Raw genomic sequence first — 12635 nt, 5'->3', positions numbered from 1 at the left:
TAGATGTAATACCACAAGCATGTGATATAATGATTTGCTCGTGGTATGTATTTTATTCCAAATTTACAATATGTATATATTTTATTTGTTCTAGACTTCAATACAGATTTTTAAGACATAAAACGAGAGGGGGCTTTTCGTGTAAATAGGCATAAATGAAGAAAGAACGCATGCCGCTGTCCCATTCATCTGCATTTTGAACCGAGAGGGGTCTTTTCGTGTAATCTCAAGTTTTACTCCTTGGACTAGTGAACTTGTCATTTTGCATGTCAAGACGAATCAAATTAACCGATCAAAACCTATCATTAAAACTTTATGAATTTAAGAATGGTTAAACTTTACGCATTATCTACATGGCAATTGGAGTATATATTTGACTAATTCCTTAGGAAAAAGTGGAATTTTTCATCCATAGGATGGATCTGGATTGGTCTCCTCCTCGTACATTGCCACTGCCACCGCCACCGTCTATGGAATTAAGAGAGCTTCATGCCTCGACGATGATAATATAATTAGCTCAAAAATTTTGATATACAAATTTAGTGAGGAAGGAGAAGAAAATTGTCAGCAAAGCTAAACAAATGCTATCATACATATTAAGAATAACAACTTGTATTCTATATATCAATATATACAACAAATATATATATCTAACAATGCACACAAATGGAGTAGCTCAAATAGGAGTATTTTTGTTGCACTTTTTTTTTCTGTTACTTCCCGTCTGTTAGAATTTGCGAAAAAATTGGAAAAGAATGACATTGTATGGACACTATCAGAATAGAAAGGCACAGACAGTTGCTACACAAAAAGTAGGATAACTTGAAAAGTCTAACTGAAAGTGTATTATATTTTGCAACTTGTGTGACTAGGATTCATGAACATGAAAACTGTTGGCGGACACGTTTGCAAAATTAAAGGTGTTCACTTTATTTAGAGATAGAGGCTTTAGTAAAAAGAGGCTGTCGTCAAAATGAGGCCAAGAAGTCTATATAATGACGCAAAGTTATATCATATACATCTCTTGCACAAGTAAAGAGAAAATTACTTCTAAAAAAAGTTTTAAAAAAGAAACAGGGAAGGCTATCTCTTTCTTTCATTTCTTATTTAGAGAGAAATAGGTCTACATATATAAGGTTTGGCCATGCTAATTTGTATGTAGCATATATACATATCCACGAGATAAACCTATGTAATTCACCCGCAGAGCTTTTCCCCTTCCCACCCATAAGCATTTCACCGTGGTCCCCCATAAATTCCTTCACAGTGATATCTTCTTTACCACAAGAAAAATCAGAACGAACTATTGAAATCACATTGTCAGATAACTCAAATTTACCTAAAAATAAACTATTGAAATTAGTGTAAGAAATAAACACAATAATTACTGTAGCTCTGTTTTTTGTGGGGTGTACGAACTATGATAAATAGTACATGACTTGCCATATATGAGTCGGTTAAAATTCCAAAAATGAATCAAAACGAAAGAATAATTGAAATACAATAAAATGAAGGTAAAATCTAAAAACTGTATGTGCATACTTTAGTCTTATACCATGCACACCTATTTTTCTCCTGTAAGTATGCAAAATTACTTGCAAGTTTGAACCAATTTGCTTTTTTAAAATTTTGCTTACAGCAAAATTGTTCTCATTTTTTTTATTGAAAATACATAGCAGTTGGATATGATATTGTATTTGAATTTTTCTAATTTGTTCACAAAAATTATTAAACATATGATCTAAATTGCTTTCACCAATTTTTTAAATTGTTCATGAATCCATTCTAATTTGCTTGTGATTTTTCACAAAGTTACCTACATAACTGCATTTAAGAGCATACGAACATATGGATTTTATCAAATGTTTTCTCTATTTTTTGCAACACATTGAAGTGGATTACAGATAAGTACTGCAAGTTCATATGATTTTTTAAAAAAAATATAATAAAATGCTCATATTTTTCTAGTGAAATAGGTGTTCGTGTCATAATTTTAAAGCATGCACGTGCACACTACTACAGAACCGATCATATATGTCAAACCATCATTACCGGTACCTAATTAGCCAATGTGGGTTATGAATCAACAGTGAAAAGTGCCTTTACTGCTAGCCAATAGATTGAGCCGACAGTGATTCCCTACTGTAGTTTTAATGCCGCCTGAGGGTACTGGCCAACAGTGATAGCAGGACATCACTGTCGGCTTGCGGTATGTGCCGACAGTTATGTGTACGATATAAAACAGTGGCCCTCCCCTTCCCCAAGCTGAGCACAATAATAGGAGCTCTGTTCTTACTCAGTGGCGATCATGTTTAGTGACCTAGTTATTGGGGGCTTCAAAATTTTGAGGTGTCATCATGCCTTATGTGTTCAAAGGTATGTAATTTAATCTTCAATCCATTTCTAGTTGAATTTTATTTGCTGAATTGCTCTAAATTTTGAAATAATGGAGATAAACTTATGGGCATGATATTTTAAGACAATGTATATGCAATTATAACTTATTTATGATATGTAAGCTTCAATTAGTAGCTTATGGTGAAAAATGTCTTTATTGATTTAAACTAGCTATAGGTATGAATATATTTATTTTTGTTTTTAATGAATTTGAATAATTAGCCAAGAAATTAAGGTATGTAGCAATCTCCAATTATATTTTTTTATTTTAATTAATTAGCAAGCTCTAATATAGAAAATTTAGGTATGAGCATATTTATTTTCTTATTTTTAAGGAATTAGAAAATTAGCCATGATATTAGGGTATGAAGCAAAATCAAATTACATTTTTTAATTTTAATTAATTATCAAGCTCTAAAATAGAAAAAATAGGTATGAACATATTTGTTATTGATTTTTATTAAGTAGAAAATTTATCCTTGATATTTAGGTATGTAGCAAGCTCTATTTTTTATATTATAATTAATTACCATGCTCCAATATGGAAATTTTAGGTATGATCGTTTTTATTTTTTATTTTGAGTGAATTAGAAAATTTAGCCATGATATTTAGGTATGTAGCAAGATCCAATTTTACTTTTATATTTTATTTAATTAGCAAGCTCCAATATAGAAGCTTTATGTATGAACGTATTTATTTTTTACTTTTACTTATGTAGTCCTACATAAGGGTTGAATAATAACAAAAAATTTTAGGGATGACACCAATAAACACTCATTAGAAGTTCATGTGAAAGCATACAAAAGGCGGCTCCTCAAACCCAGACCAATTGTTGGTAGGAGATGATGATGTAATTTATTTGTAGGTGATTGTAAAGTCTTCTAGATGTTTTGCACATAGATTTACAATAATATTATAATTATAGATGAACAAAAGATAGATATACGATATGAGCCGTGTGAGCACAGAGTACAAGATCTTGTAACATTGTGGAATGATGATGTGCAGGTATAGAATGAATACAAACAAAAGAACTTCACTCTACGCGCAATGTTTTTCATAACAATCCAAGATTGGATAGCCCTTGGTAACCTGTCAGGATAGACTGTCAAAGGCTACTTTGCATGCGTGCATTGCTTGGATGATACAGAGAGCTTGTGACTGAAAAACTACCGAAAAATGGTGTATCTAGATCATTATAAATTTCTTCGTAAGGATCATCCGTACTACAACAATAGAAGAGTTTTTGATGGGAAAGTTGAGACTAGATCACCTCCTAAGCATCACACTGAGAGACAAGTATATATGATGGTAAAGAGACTTAGAGTTATCCTTGTAAAAGGACGCGGGAGTGCATCGGTTCCAAAATCTAATCTTAGAGCTCCTATATTTGAAACAAAATCTAGTTTTTATGACTTAGCTTATTGATCGAATTTGGTGGTTTGACACGCAACTGATGTTATGCACATTGAGAAGAACATGCGTGATAGCTTGATTGGTACATTATTAGACATACCTTGCAAAAAAAGGATACACTTTAAGCACGGAAGGACCTGAAACGTTTAAAACTCAGATATGCTCTACATCTCGACGATATGAAAGAAGATGACAAATATCTTAGTCCCACTAGCTACAGTCTGAAGAAGACGGAGAAAATTGCAATGTGCGTGTACTTGCATGAAATCAAAGTTCCATCCGATTACTCTGCCAACATAAAAAGACTAGTAAACATGAAAGATTTGAAATTAACTAGTATAAAGTCTCATAATTGTCATATGATGATGACACATATGCTTCCAATTGCAATTAGATGTCCACTTCTTCAACGCTAGCACTGAGCTCCTCTGACGCCACCAACGAATCCACTTCTCTGAGTAGTCTCTGCCCATCCCAAGCTGCGGGAAGTAGGGTGGGAGGTCGTGCGAGTGTCTACAGCCGAATCCCGTCAAGTCCATGTTGAATCAAGCCGCGCACCACGTTCTTCTTTGACGGTTGCAAGCCTTCTCTGCCCTCACCATCGCGCCACCTCTCTACAGCTCCTCCCTCCAATCCACATGCATGGTAAGCTTCACAGTGCTTTGCTAGAGCTTTCGCGTGCGTCAAATCCTCTTCGGATCGATGCTGGGAGTCGAGGCCTTTGGGATCCCTGCCGCGGTGGCCGTGCTCACATGCTGCTCCTCCTCGGCGACCACCTCAGCCCACCACCTCACCGTGAACTCCTTCAACGCATCGACACCCTTGGAGATCACCTCTGCGGGTGGCATGGTGAGCGGGTTCTAGTCCAAGCAGAGCCGCTCCAGCCTGCCGAGCCGGCCAAAGTAGTCCGGCAATGCGCGGATCTAGTTGTTGCCGAGGTCAAGCTCGCGGAGGCTGGCCAGGTTGCCGAATGAGGGCAACAAGTCCCACATTTCGTTGAAGTTGCTGCTCGCAAGCCAAACGAGCTGGCTTGAGCTTTTAATGAGCCGAGGCGATCTGGCCTTTTTGTTTGTTTTGCTATTGAGCCGAGCCGAGCCAGCTCATTATCTTAACGAGCTGGACGAAGTCGAGTCGAGCCGAGCTGGCTCGTTAGCTAGCCCTATTCTGGTACATAGGGAATATTCATATCTTGCATTTCTTACTAAATAAAAATGTTCAATTTATTTCATTGATGAATCATTTCCTCTGAAATTGTGTGAGGTAGTCACCCAACAACAATCTCTACGGGTTCTATGTTCTTAGTTTCATGCACACATTCAGCGGAGATGGAGACGTTGCCATGTTTAATAATGTTGAGGTTTGAAATTACATATTGATGCATTCTTTTTAATTTCTATGCATGTTCAAGGACTAATTCTTTCGATTCTTCAAATGCAACTTCGAACACCACACAAATGCGATACTCCCTACGGAAATACATGCCATTCAGGAACAAATCATCAGGTTCTTCATCAAATATGTTATCAACCCAAAAGGCGAGTTTCATGAACCGATTGTGCCGTTGTCGCGTGAGGGACCTTCAGATGACACCATACGTCCTAGTAAAGAGTATGCAATAAGCAGTAAGACTACTTGAAACTTTGACAACATACATATGTTCAGATGATACCATATTTCTCAATTCGATGTGGTACCTCCTTCGGAGAGGATGTTGACGTAGGTTTTATGGAAGACACCGATAAACCTCTCTATGTACTTGGACGAATCGTTAAGATAGATTAAATAGCTTTACTTACATATTGAAGAAGGACATAAATTACTATGTATTAAGCCAGATTAAGTAGTTTTATTTGCATATTAGTGAATGGCATAAATTACTATGTATTAATGTTGACCTAGGTTTAATTGTATGCATGTATTGAGAGGAAAGAGAGAGTGGGAGGGAGAGAGAGGGAGAGGCAAAGCACCGCTAGCTTAAGGCTTTAGCTGGCAGTGATTTCACAGGCATCACTACCGGCTGAAGACTTGAGCCGGTGGCGATAAGCTACCTTTTGGCCACTGTCGGCTAAAAAACCGTCAGTGAATGAGATTTTTATAGTAGCGGCAGTTTTTAGGTGTGTCTAAAATGATATCAATCAAGTTATATGAAAGAAAGAAGAATAAACTGGATTGTGTCTTAGACAATAAACTTTCGTAAAAATATATAGTTGATTTATTCTTTTGGGTGCACGAACTATGATCATGGAATAAAAAGAAGTTGAAACAACTTCATAGGTTGATAATTAGTTCGATGATAGCTAGCTACGCACTGGATATTGATTCAGAGACAAGATACATAGCCAAATTCATCATCCAGCTGTTAATCAGTGAAATATGGTAATGATCGATTAGCAGTGCACTATGAGTGAATTAAGCAAATCAATCTAACACAACTCTTAAGTATTAAGCAAATCGATCTAACACAAGATAGATGCCGCAAAGATCATCAAGCAATTCAAACAGTGCTATGTAAACTAAAATTAAACCCCCAAAATTACTCCATTGTGCAAATTAATGATATTTTTGCATATATTTAATTTTGATTTCTTTGTGATGGATAATAAGTGTTAGTAGCTAGCACACCCAATCAAGTACAAGTGTGCAGCATTAACTAATTATGATGAACAGCTGTCGCAAAGACAACCATGATAGATTGTGTTGTGAAGAATCTAACACCAGAACAAGAAGCGCATCTGAAATCTCTATCAGAATCAAACTTATTGACGTACCAGATGACTCACAAACTTGCATGACTAACATCTCAAGACTTCCTAATGGTGTACATATTACAACTCGTTTTGCAATCTGATTTGACAAGTTCTTTGCAAAAACGAAGAACAAACGCTAGTAACTGAATTCGCGATCAAACAGGTGATAAGAACAATTAAAGGGGGAAAACTATAACACTATGCATATATATGATGGCTGCTATAACAAGAAGGCACCTAAGGCAGGAGAGCGGTGATGAGCCACACATTGCTTCTTCAAGAACTCCTGTTCTTGCTCAAACGCCATCTCCACCGGCCGCGCTCTCTTCTGGCATCCGTCTCGGGCGATGTTGACGCCGAACAGCCTAACGACACGGGCCTCCTTTGGTGTATCCGCCGGTGCCGGCGCCGCGTCGGTGGCAGCCGTCTTGTTCTTCTTGCAGTCGATGAAGAGCTGCTTCTCCGGGCCGTACGTCGAGTGCGAGAATACGATGGTGTCCCCGGCGCTGAGGCCCTTCTCGCGGACGAAGCGGCTCCATCCCTTGGTGAGCACGTAGCTCTGGCTGCTGTTCCAGTACGAGTACCGGAACCGCCATACCTTGCCCTCGCCGTCCTCGAAATTGAGGAGCACGCCCTTGCCGGTGGCCTCCTCCGGCGAGCGCTTCAGTGGGAAGTGCTTCTCGGCGTGCTGCTTGGGCACGACGAGGCGGTTGAGCTTGCCGACGTCGCTTGGCGTGACGGCCTTCTCGAACAGCGGCGCACGCGCCCACGCCGGTGTGGGCCGCGCGCGCGCGCCCATGCCCCGGCCGCGGCGCAGGCCCTGGCGGAGCTCGTCGGCGTAGGTGTGCTTCCGGAGCATGTCGACGATCTCTGCCTTGGAGTGCACCGCCAGGAAGGCGAGCTCGGGGGCCGACGCTCCGGCGCCTGGGAAGTTGGTCGCTGCCTCGCGTCCGCGGTAGCGGAGCGCGGCGACGTCGTAGGCGCGCGCGGCGGCCTCCTCGTCGGGGAACGTGCCGAGCCACACCCGCGCGTGGCGCTCGTAGATCTGCGCGCCCCAGCGCCCGTTGGGCTGCGGCACGACGCCCTTGTACCGCGACGACCCCTGCCCCGCCGCCGACGGCTGCGATGTCACGGCCTCGTCCGCCGGCGAGACCTCCACGGCCGCGGCGCCCAGCACCAAAGCAGCCGGCAGCTGCGCCGCGCCGGACTCCGTGGTGGCCGTGGACGCTCCGGAGGAGCTTGAAGAGGAGGAGTCCACCGCCGTGGGGGTGGGACTCATGCTCTCCACCCCCATGGTGAGCTTCAGCTCGCTCCCTGCTTTGCTTTGGTTTCTTGGCTGGTGCGCTAGCTTGTGCTCTGCAGCCTCTGATAGTAATCACGCCAGAAACAGTATGGAAATTATTGGCACTAACTTACTGTTCAGCTTGTAGCTTAGGTTGCTAGGGCTGGCTGGGGCAAAGATGAGGAAGAATGAGACGGATGGTTGTTGCTGAGTGGGGCGTGTGCAGTGGTGTGTTATGTGCGTTTTGGTCTATATATAGAGCATGGCCTGCGATCGTCTTTTGGATGTATGCCCATGTGTATGTGTGGATATACGTGGATCTTTGAGGCTAATTCAATTTTATGTTTTTTTTTTTGCAAAGCCTGGTTTCCAGGTGTGAATTTTGCGTACGTGGCAGCACCCTCCCAGATTAATCCCCAGATTATTACATGCATGCGGTTTATTTTTATTTTACGGCATGCGGCGGTTGGTAGATTTTACTCTGTTATTCTTTTTTTCTCTCTCAACTTGGATGTGGATGTAGACGTGTACGACTCTTGCAACTTTGAATGTACTTGATGCATGCATATTTGCGTATTCCGCGAGCTATCATGGCACATCACAAAATACAACTAGCTAATTGGTGTGTGTGTGTGTATATATATATATATATATATATATATATATATATCCATGAATAATACCTTGCTAGTATTTTATTTTATTATTTTATTAAAACCAGGGATCCATCCCCGAAATTTATGTTTGGAGCACGTCGCGGGTTACTCTGAGCGGTGGCCCCCACCTGCGATCTTTCTGGAGAGTGGAATAAGGGCATACTCCGACGGATAAGGACAAATATAGTTCGTTCTATATTATATCTCATATTATTTTAAATTAGAATTGTATATAGATAGTATGGATAATTATTTTTATCTTGTATTCTATTTTATATTTTTTTAAGTTAGCGTCAGAGTAGATAGGGTCACAAGTTTTTAGCTAGTTGGAGAGATAGAATTTTTTTACTTTATTTGCATTTTTTACATAATATATTAAATAAATATGAGTGCAATTAAAATGAGCACAGAGAGTGATAGTTGATATGTAAAAAAACAATGTTAGTATTATTTATCTATAGATGTTTAATAATCTACCTATATATTACCATGTTTTAAGCAAAATCACACTACTTTCTTATAACACTTAATATTAAAAATTTTAGATGAATACCGGTAATCCGGTATATTTTTTTTCTCGGATTCATAGTTGGAGATGAATAATATCAAATAGTCATTGTTATTATATCTATATTTGTTTGGCAATCATTTGATCGGTCAGACGAACAAAAAATATGGCGACGGCCGTTTTGATCCGTGCTCTCCCACTCCCCCTCTCATTCTAGATGCAGATCCAGACCGGGAAAGATCGCTGGAGTGCAACGTCTGGCGAGGACGGCGCGGCAACCATCTCTCTCTTTCTTAAACCAGATCTCGATTATTTCAAGTTCATTTTCCCCTTTTAAATTTTCCCTATTTTCTCTTCACCTTTCACTTTTTTTTTCATTTTTTGGACATAAACTTTTAGGCGGATTTTTGATTGAATAGTTTTCGCAAAAAACTTTTTTGAAAGCTTTTCACGAAATCTTTTTGTGAAAACCTTTCATAATTTTTTTTCCATATTTTTAGGTGAAAAACTTTTTCCCAAAAAAGTTTCGTGAAAATTCTATTAAAAAAATTTGTTATAAGTTTGTTGTCCAGAATTCTTGCTAAAATGTTATCGGATCAAGTGGTCTTACTTGATCCATCCCTGATATTTTAGCTTGTGCATACAAATTAAAGAAAACGGACGATTTCTTTTTTCGTTTCTTTCTTCCAGTCAGTCACATTCTCCTTTTTGTCCACCTAGAACTTCTAATCTTTCAGCAGGTCTTGACGCGGCATGCTTTCACATTAGTACAAAGGTAGCTAGAGGAAGCAAAGAGTGTTGATTTTTTCTTCAAACCATCTTTTCGATCGAAGGGACTCGACTAGACACCGGGTGTGTTTGGTTCTACTATAGGTTTTCGCAAAGCTCTAACATATATTTTAAATAAATAAAAGTAGGCCGAGTGAATATAATAATTTGAAAAGAAAGTATTCTATTATCTATATGATAAATATAAGGACTACGTGAAGGTATTTGGTTGTTTGCATAGAAGAATATAATGACTCTGAATTTAAAACTAACAAGTAATCTTATTATTGTACTATAGTAGATGTAATATATCTATCAAATCAGGCTTCATAGAAAAGCTCGATTCTAACGTATTCATCAGATCAGACTTCAATCGTACAATTGCATCCGTGGATACCAAGAGGAACAATATATGCATACAACCAAATAACCTTCTTCATAAGAATATACGCACGGCAGAGCCGTGATGCATACAACCAAACCACAAAATATAGCACTGTAACAGAAACAATATATCTATAAAGTCAGGCTCCATAGAGAAGATCGACTCGGACGTATTCACAGGTCAAAGTCCAATCGTATAATTGCATCTACGAAAACAGTAGGAACATTATATATATACAACTAAATAACCTTCTTTACATGAATATATATACAGTAGAGTAGAATGACTCTGATATGAGCAACCGAACACGCCCTGGTTACTGAGTTCTGCTAAGGTGCACATTATTTATTACGTAAAAGTTTAAATTGCGAACAATGATGTACTGTAATTTGTGTTCACAATAATAAAGCTCGAATTTTATGTAATCTTTCGGTGGATAACAGTAATATTAAGTAACTAATTTTCACCTATTTTTACAAATGAGTGTGTGTACAGAAGAGGTCTAGTCAAACAAGTAAATTCCCACTTGGTTAAAGAGTGGGTGCTATGGATGTGATTCCTGCTAATGCATGGCAGGACAAGAACTGTCATCTGGTCAACTTTTCCACTCAAACAAAAACAAAACAGCCTTACCTGTCATGATTTCCATTTTATAGGAGTAATAATTGTGCTATTCTTTTGCAGCAAGGTGCTATGCTTTCTTATTATTTGTTGATTTATTAGCTTAAAAATTAAGAGGCAGTACAGTGACGTAAACAAACACAGTTACAAATAATCGTCGTTGACGTGCACGCGCATGAACAAAGTTACGGTGTGTGTCGTCAGTGTGGAAGTATTTCGCAACGTCATCCTTTGATCTGCTGCAGTACCAATTCCAACGTCATCGACTTGGAGAGACTAAGGATTTTCTCAGTACCGGGAAATAAAACTTAGAAAGCGAAAATAATGCATGTTATTATTTTTTAACACATTTTATTTTCTAATAATCTTTGCAAACTGAGTATAACTTAGTTAGTTAGAGTTATTACGATAAACCTATCTATTCAAATTCGAGTTTTAAACTCGATACGAGTGCTCTTATTTTTTAAGATTAAATCTTAATAGTAATAGTACAGGTAAATGTGAGGGTAGTTGGTGCTTAAAGCATGTGTCCGTACTATGTGATCTTTGTGATAAAAAACTAAAGGAATTAAACATTAGATTTTTTGTGGTCACGTAGGATTCGACGAATGGAAGAAAGCGATGGCATAGGTGAGCTGACTAATTTGGTGGGTGACAGAGTAGAAGATTCTTGGAAGGAAGGGTGAGCCAAGCATTTAGGCAAGTAGGTATTTTTTTCCTTTGTACTTATCGATTACTATCTAGTATTCAATAGGAAATTTCTTAGGAAACAGGCAGGATAAGGAGCTCGTGTTGTACATGAGCTTAAAGCTATGCGCGCCTACGTGCCGTTATAATATCTAGATATATTAAATTAGACTCCTTAAATTCTCAGATTATGTTTGCAACATGCAGAGCTTGATCAAATATTGCCATTTTGGTAAAATTATCAGATTAATGTGGATATATCGCAAGCGCACACCACCGTGCGCGAGGCGCACACACCCGTCCTTTGATTAGGATTTAACTTCAAATATCTCGAAGAGAACCTTTTACATATGAATTGACCCAATATTCCCATTTTGCGAAAAGATAAACAAAACGTAGCGTTGGTTAATTACAGTCTTATATACTAGCATAATAAATACATGATGTATAGTGTAATTAAGGACATCAATTTATACCTTAGACAAAACCAACAAAATGGGTGTCATCAGTAATCTCTTAATATAATTAAGTTTTTGTTTGGTAGAGTTTTTTTTGATTCAAATTTTTTGATAAATTATTCTATAGAGAAAGTAATTTTATGTCTGAAAGTAATTCTCTAAAATAATTATATGGAGGAATTGATCATGTGTGGGAAGTGAATCAGGGGAACTTACTTTTTTAGCTCCTTAACTTCTAGTTTATTTTAAAGAATTACTCCTATAAATTCTATTCAGAAAAGTAAAAACTAAAAATTATTATTTAATAGAGTTTCACTCATTTCAACTGAAAAGTTGTTGCGAGAGCTCGGTCAAACAGTCGCTAACTACGTCAGTTTCATTAAAAAAATACTTGATTGTTGTTCTCTCCCCGGACGGGCGTGTGCACGTAGCATTCACGCGCAACATGGGCAAGTGGGGGCTAGGGAGGATGTAGGGGGAGGAGCCGTTCGGCAATCACACGACACAGGGGAGAGTGAGAGGGGTGGGGTTGGGGGGGGGGGGTTTTGCTAAGTTCAGCTCCCCTGTAAAGGCGTCCGGCCCCACTGCTCCCGCCCTCTTGCTTTGCTTTGTCGCTCCGGGGACGGACGCGTCGTCCCCACGTGGCTGCTATTTTCTGATGGTTATTGCCTCCCATCTCGTGCGCACACATGGACGGCTTGCTTTCCTT

At 38.9% G+C, this 12635-nt stretch overlaps 1 protein-coding gene across 1 annotated transcript; it reads right to left on the bottom strand.

Moving 5' to 3' along the window:
• Positions 1–6545: 6545 nt before the first annotated feature.
• On the bottom strand, positions 6546–8083 carry LOC133896127 (AP2/ERF and B3 domain-containing protein Os01g0141000-like). The gene has a single exon (XM_062336649.1). The coding sequence runs from the start codon at positions 7853–7855 to the stop codon at positions 6782–6784; it is 1074 nt and encodes a 357-aa protein (XP_062192633.1). The 5' UTR covers positions 7856–8083; the 3' UTR covers positions 6546–6781.
• Positions 8084–12635: the final 4552 nt, after the last annotated feature.

This window comes from Phragmites australis, chromosome 2 (genome assembly GCF_958298935.1).
Source record: "Phragmites australis chromosome 2, lpPhrAust1.1, whole genome shotgun sequence".
NCBI classification, from domain to species: Eukaryota; Viridiplantae; Streptophyta; class Magnoliopsida; order Poales; family Poaceae; genus Phragmites; species Phragmites australis.
The sequence above is the reverse complement of the archived record's forward strand: the minus strand, read 5'-3'. Positions and strand labels throughout refer to the sequence as shown.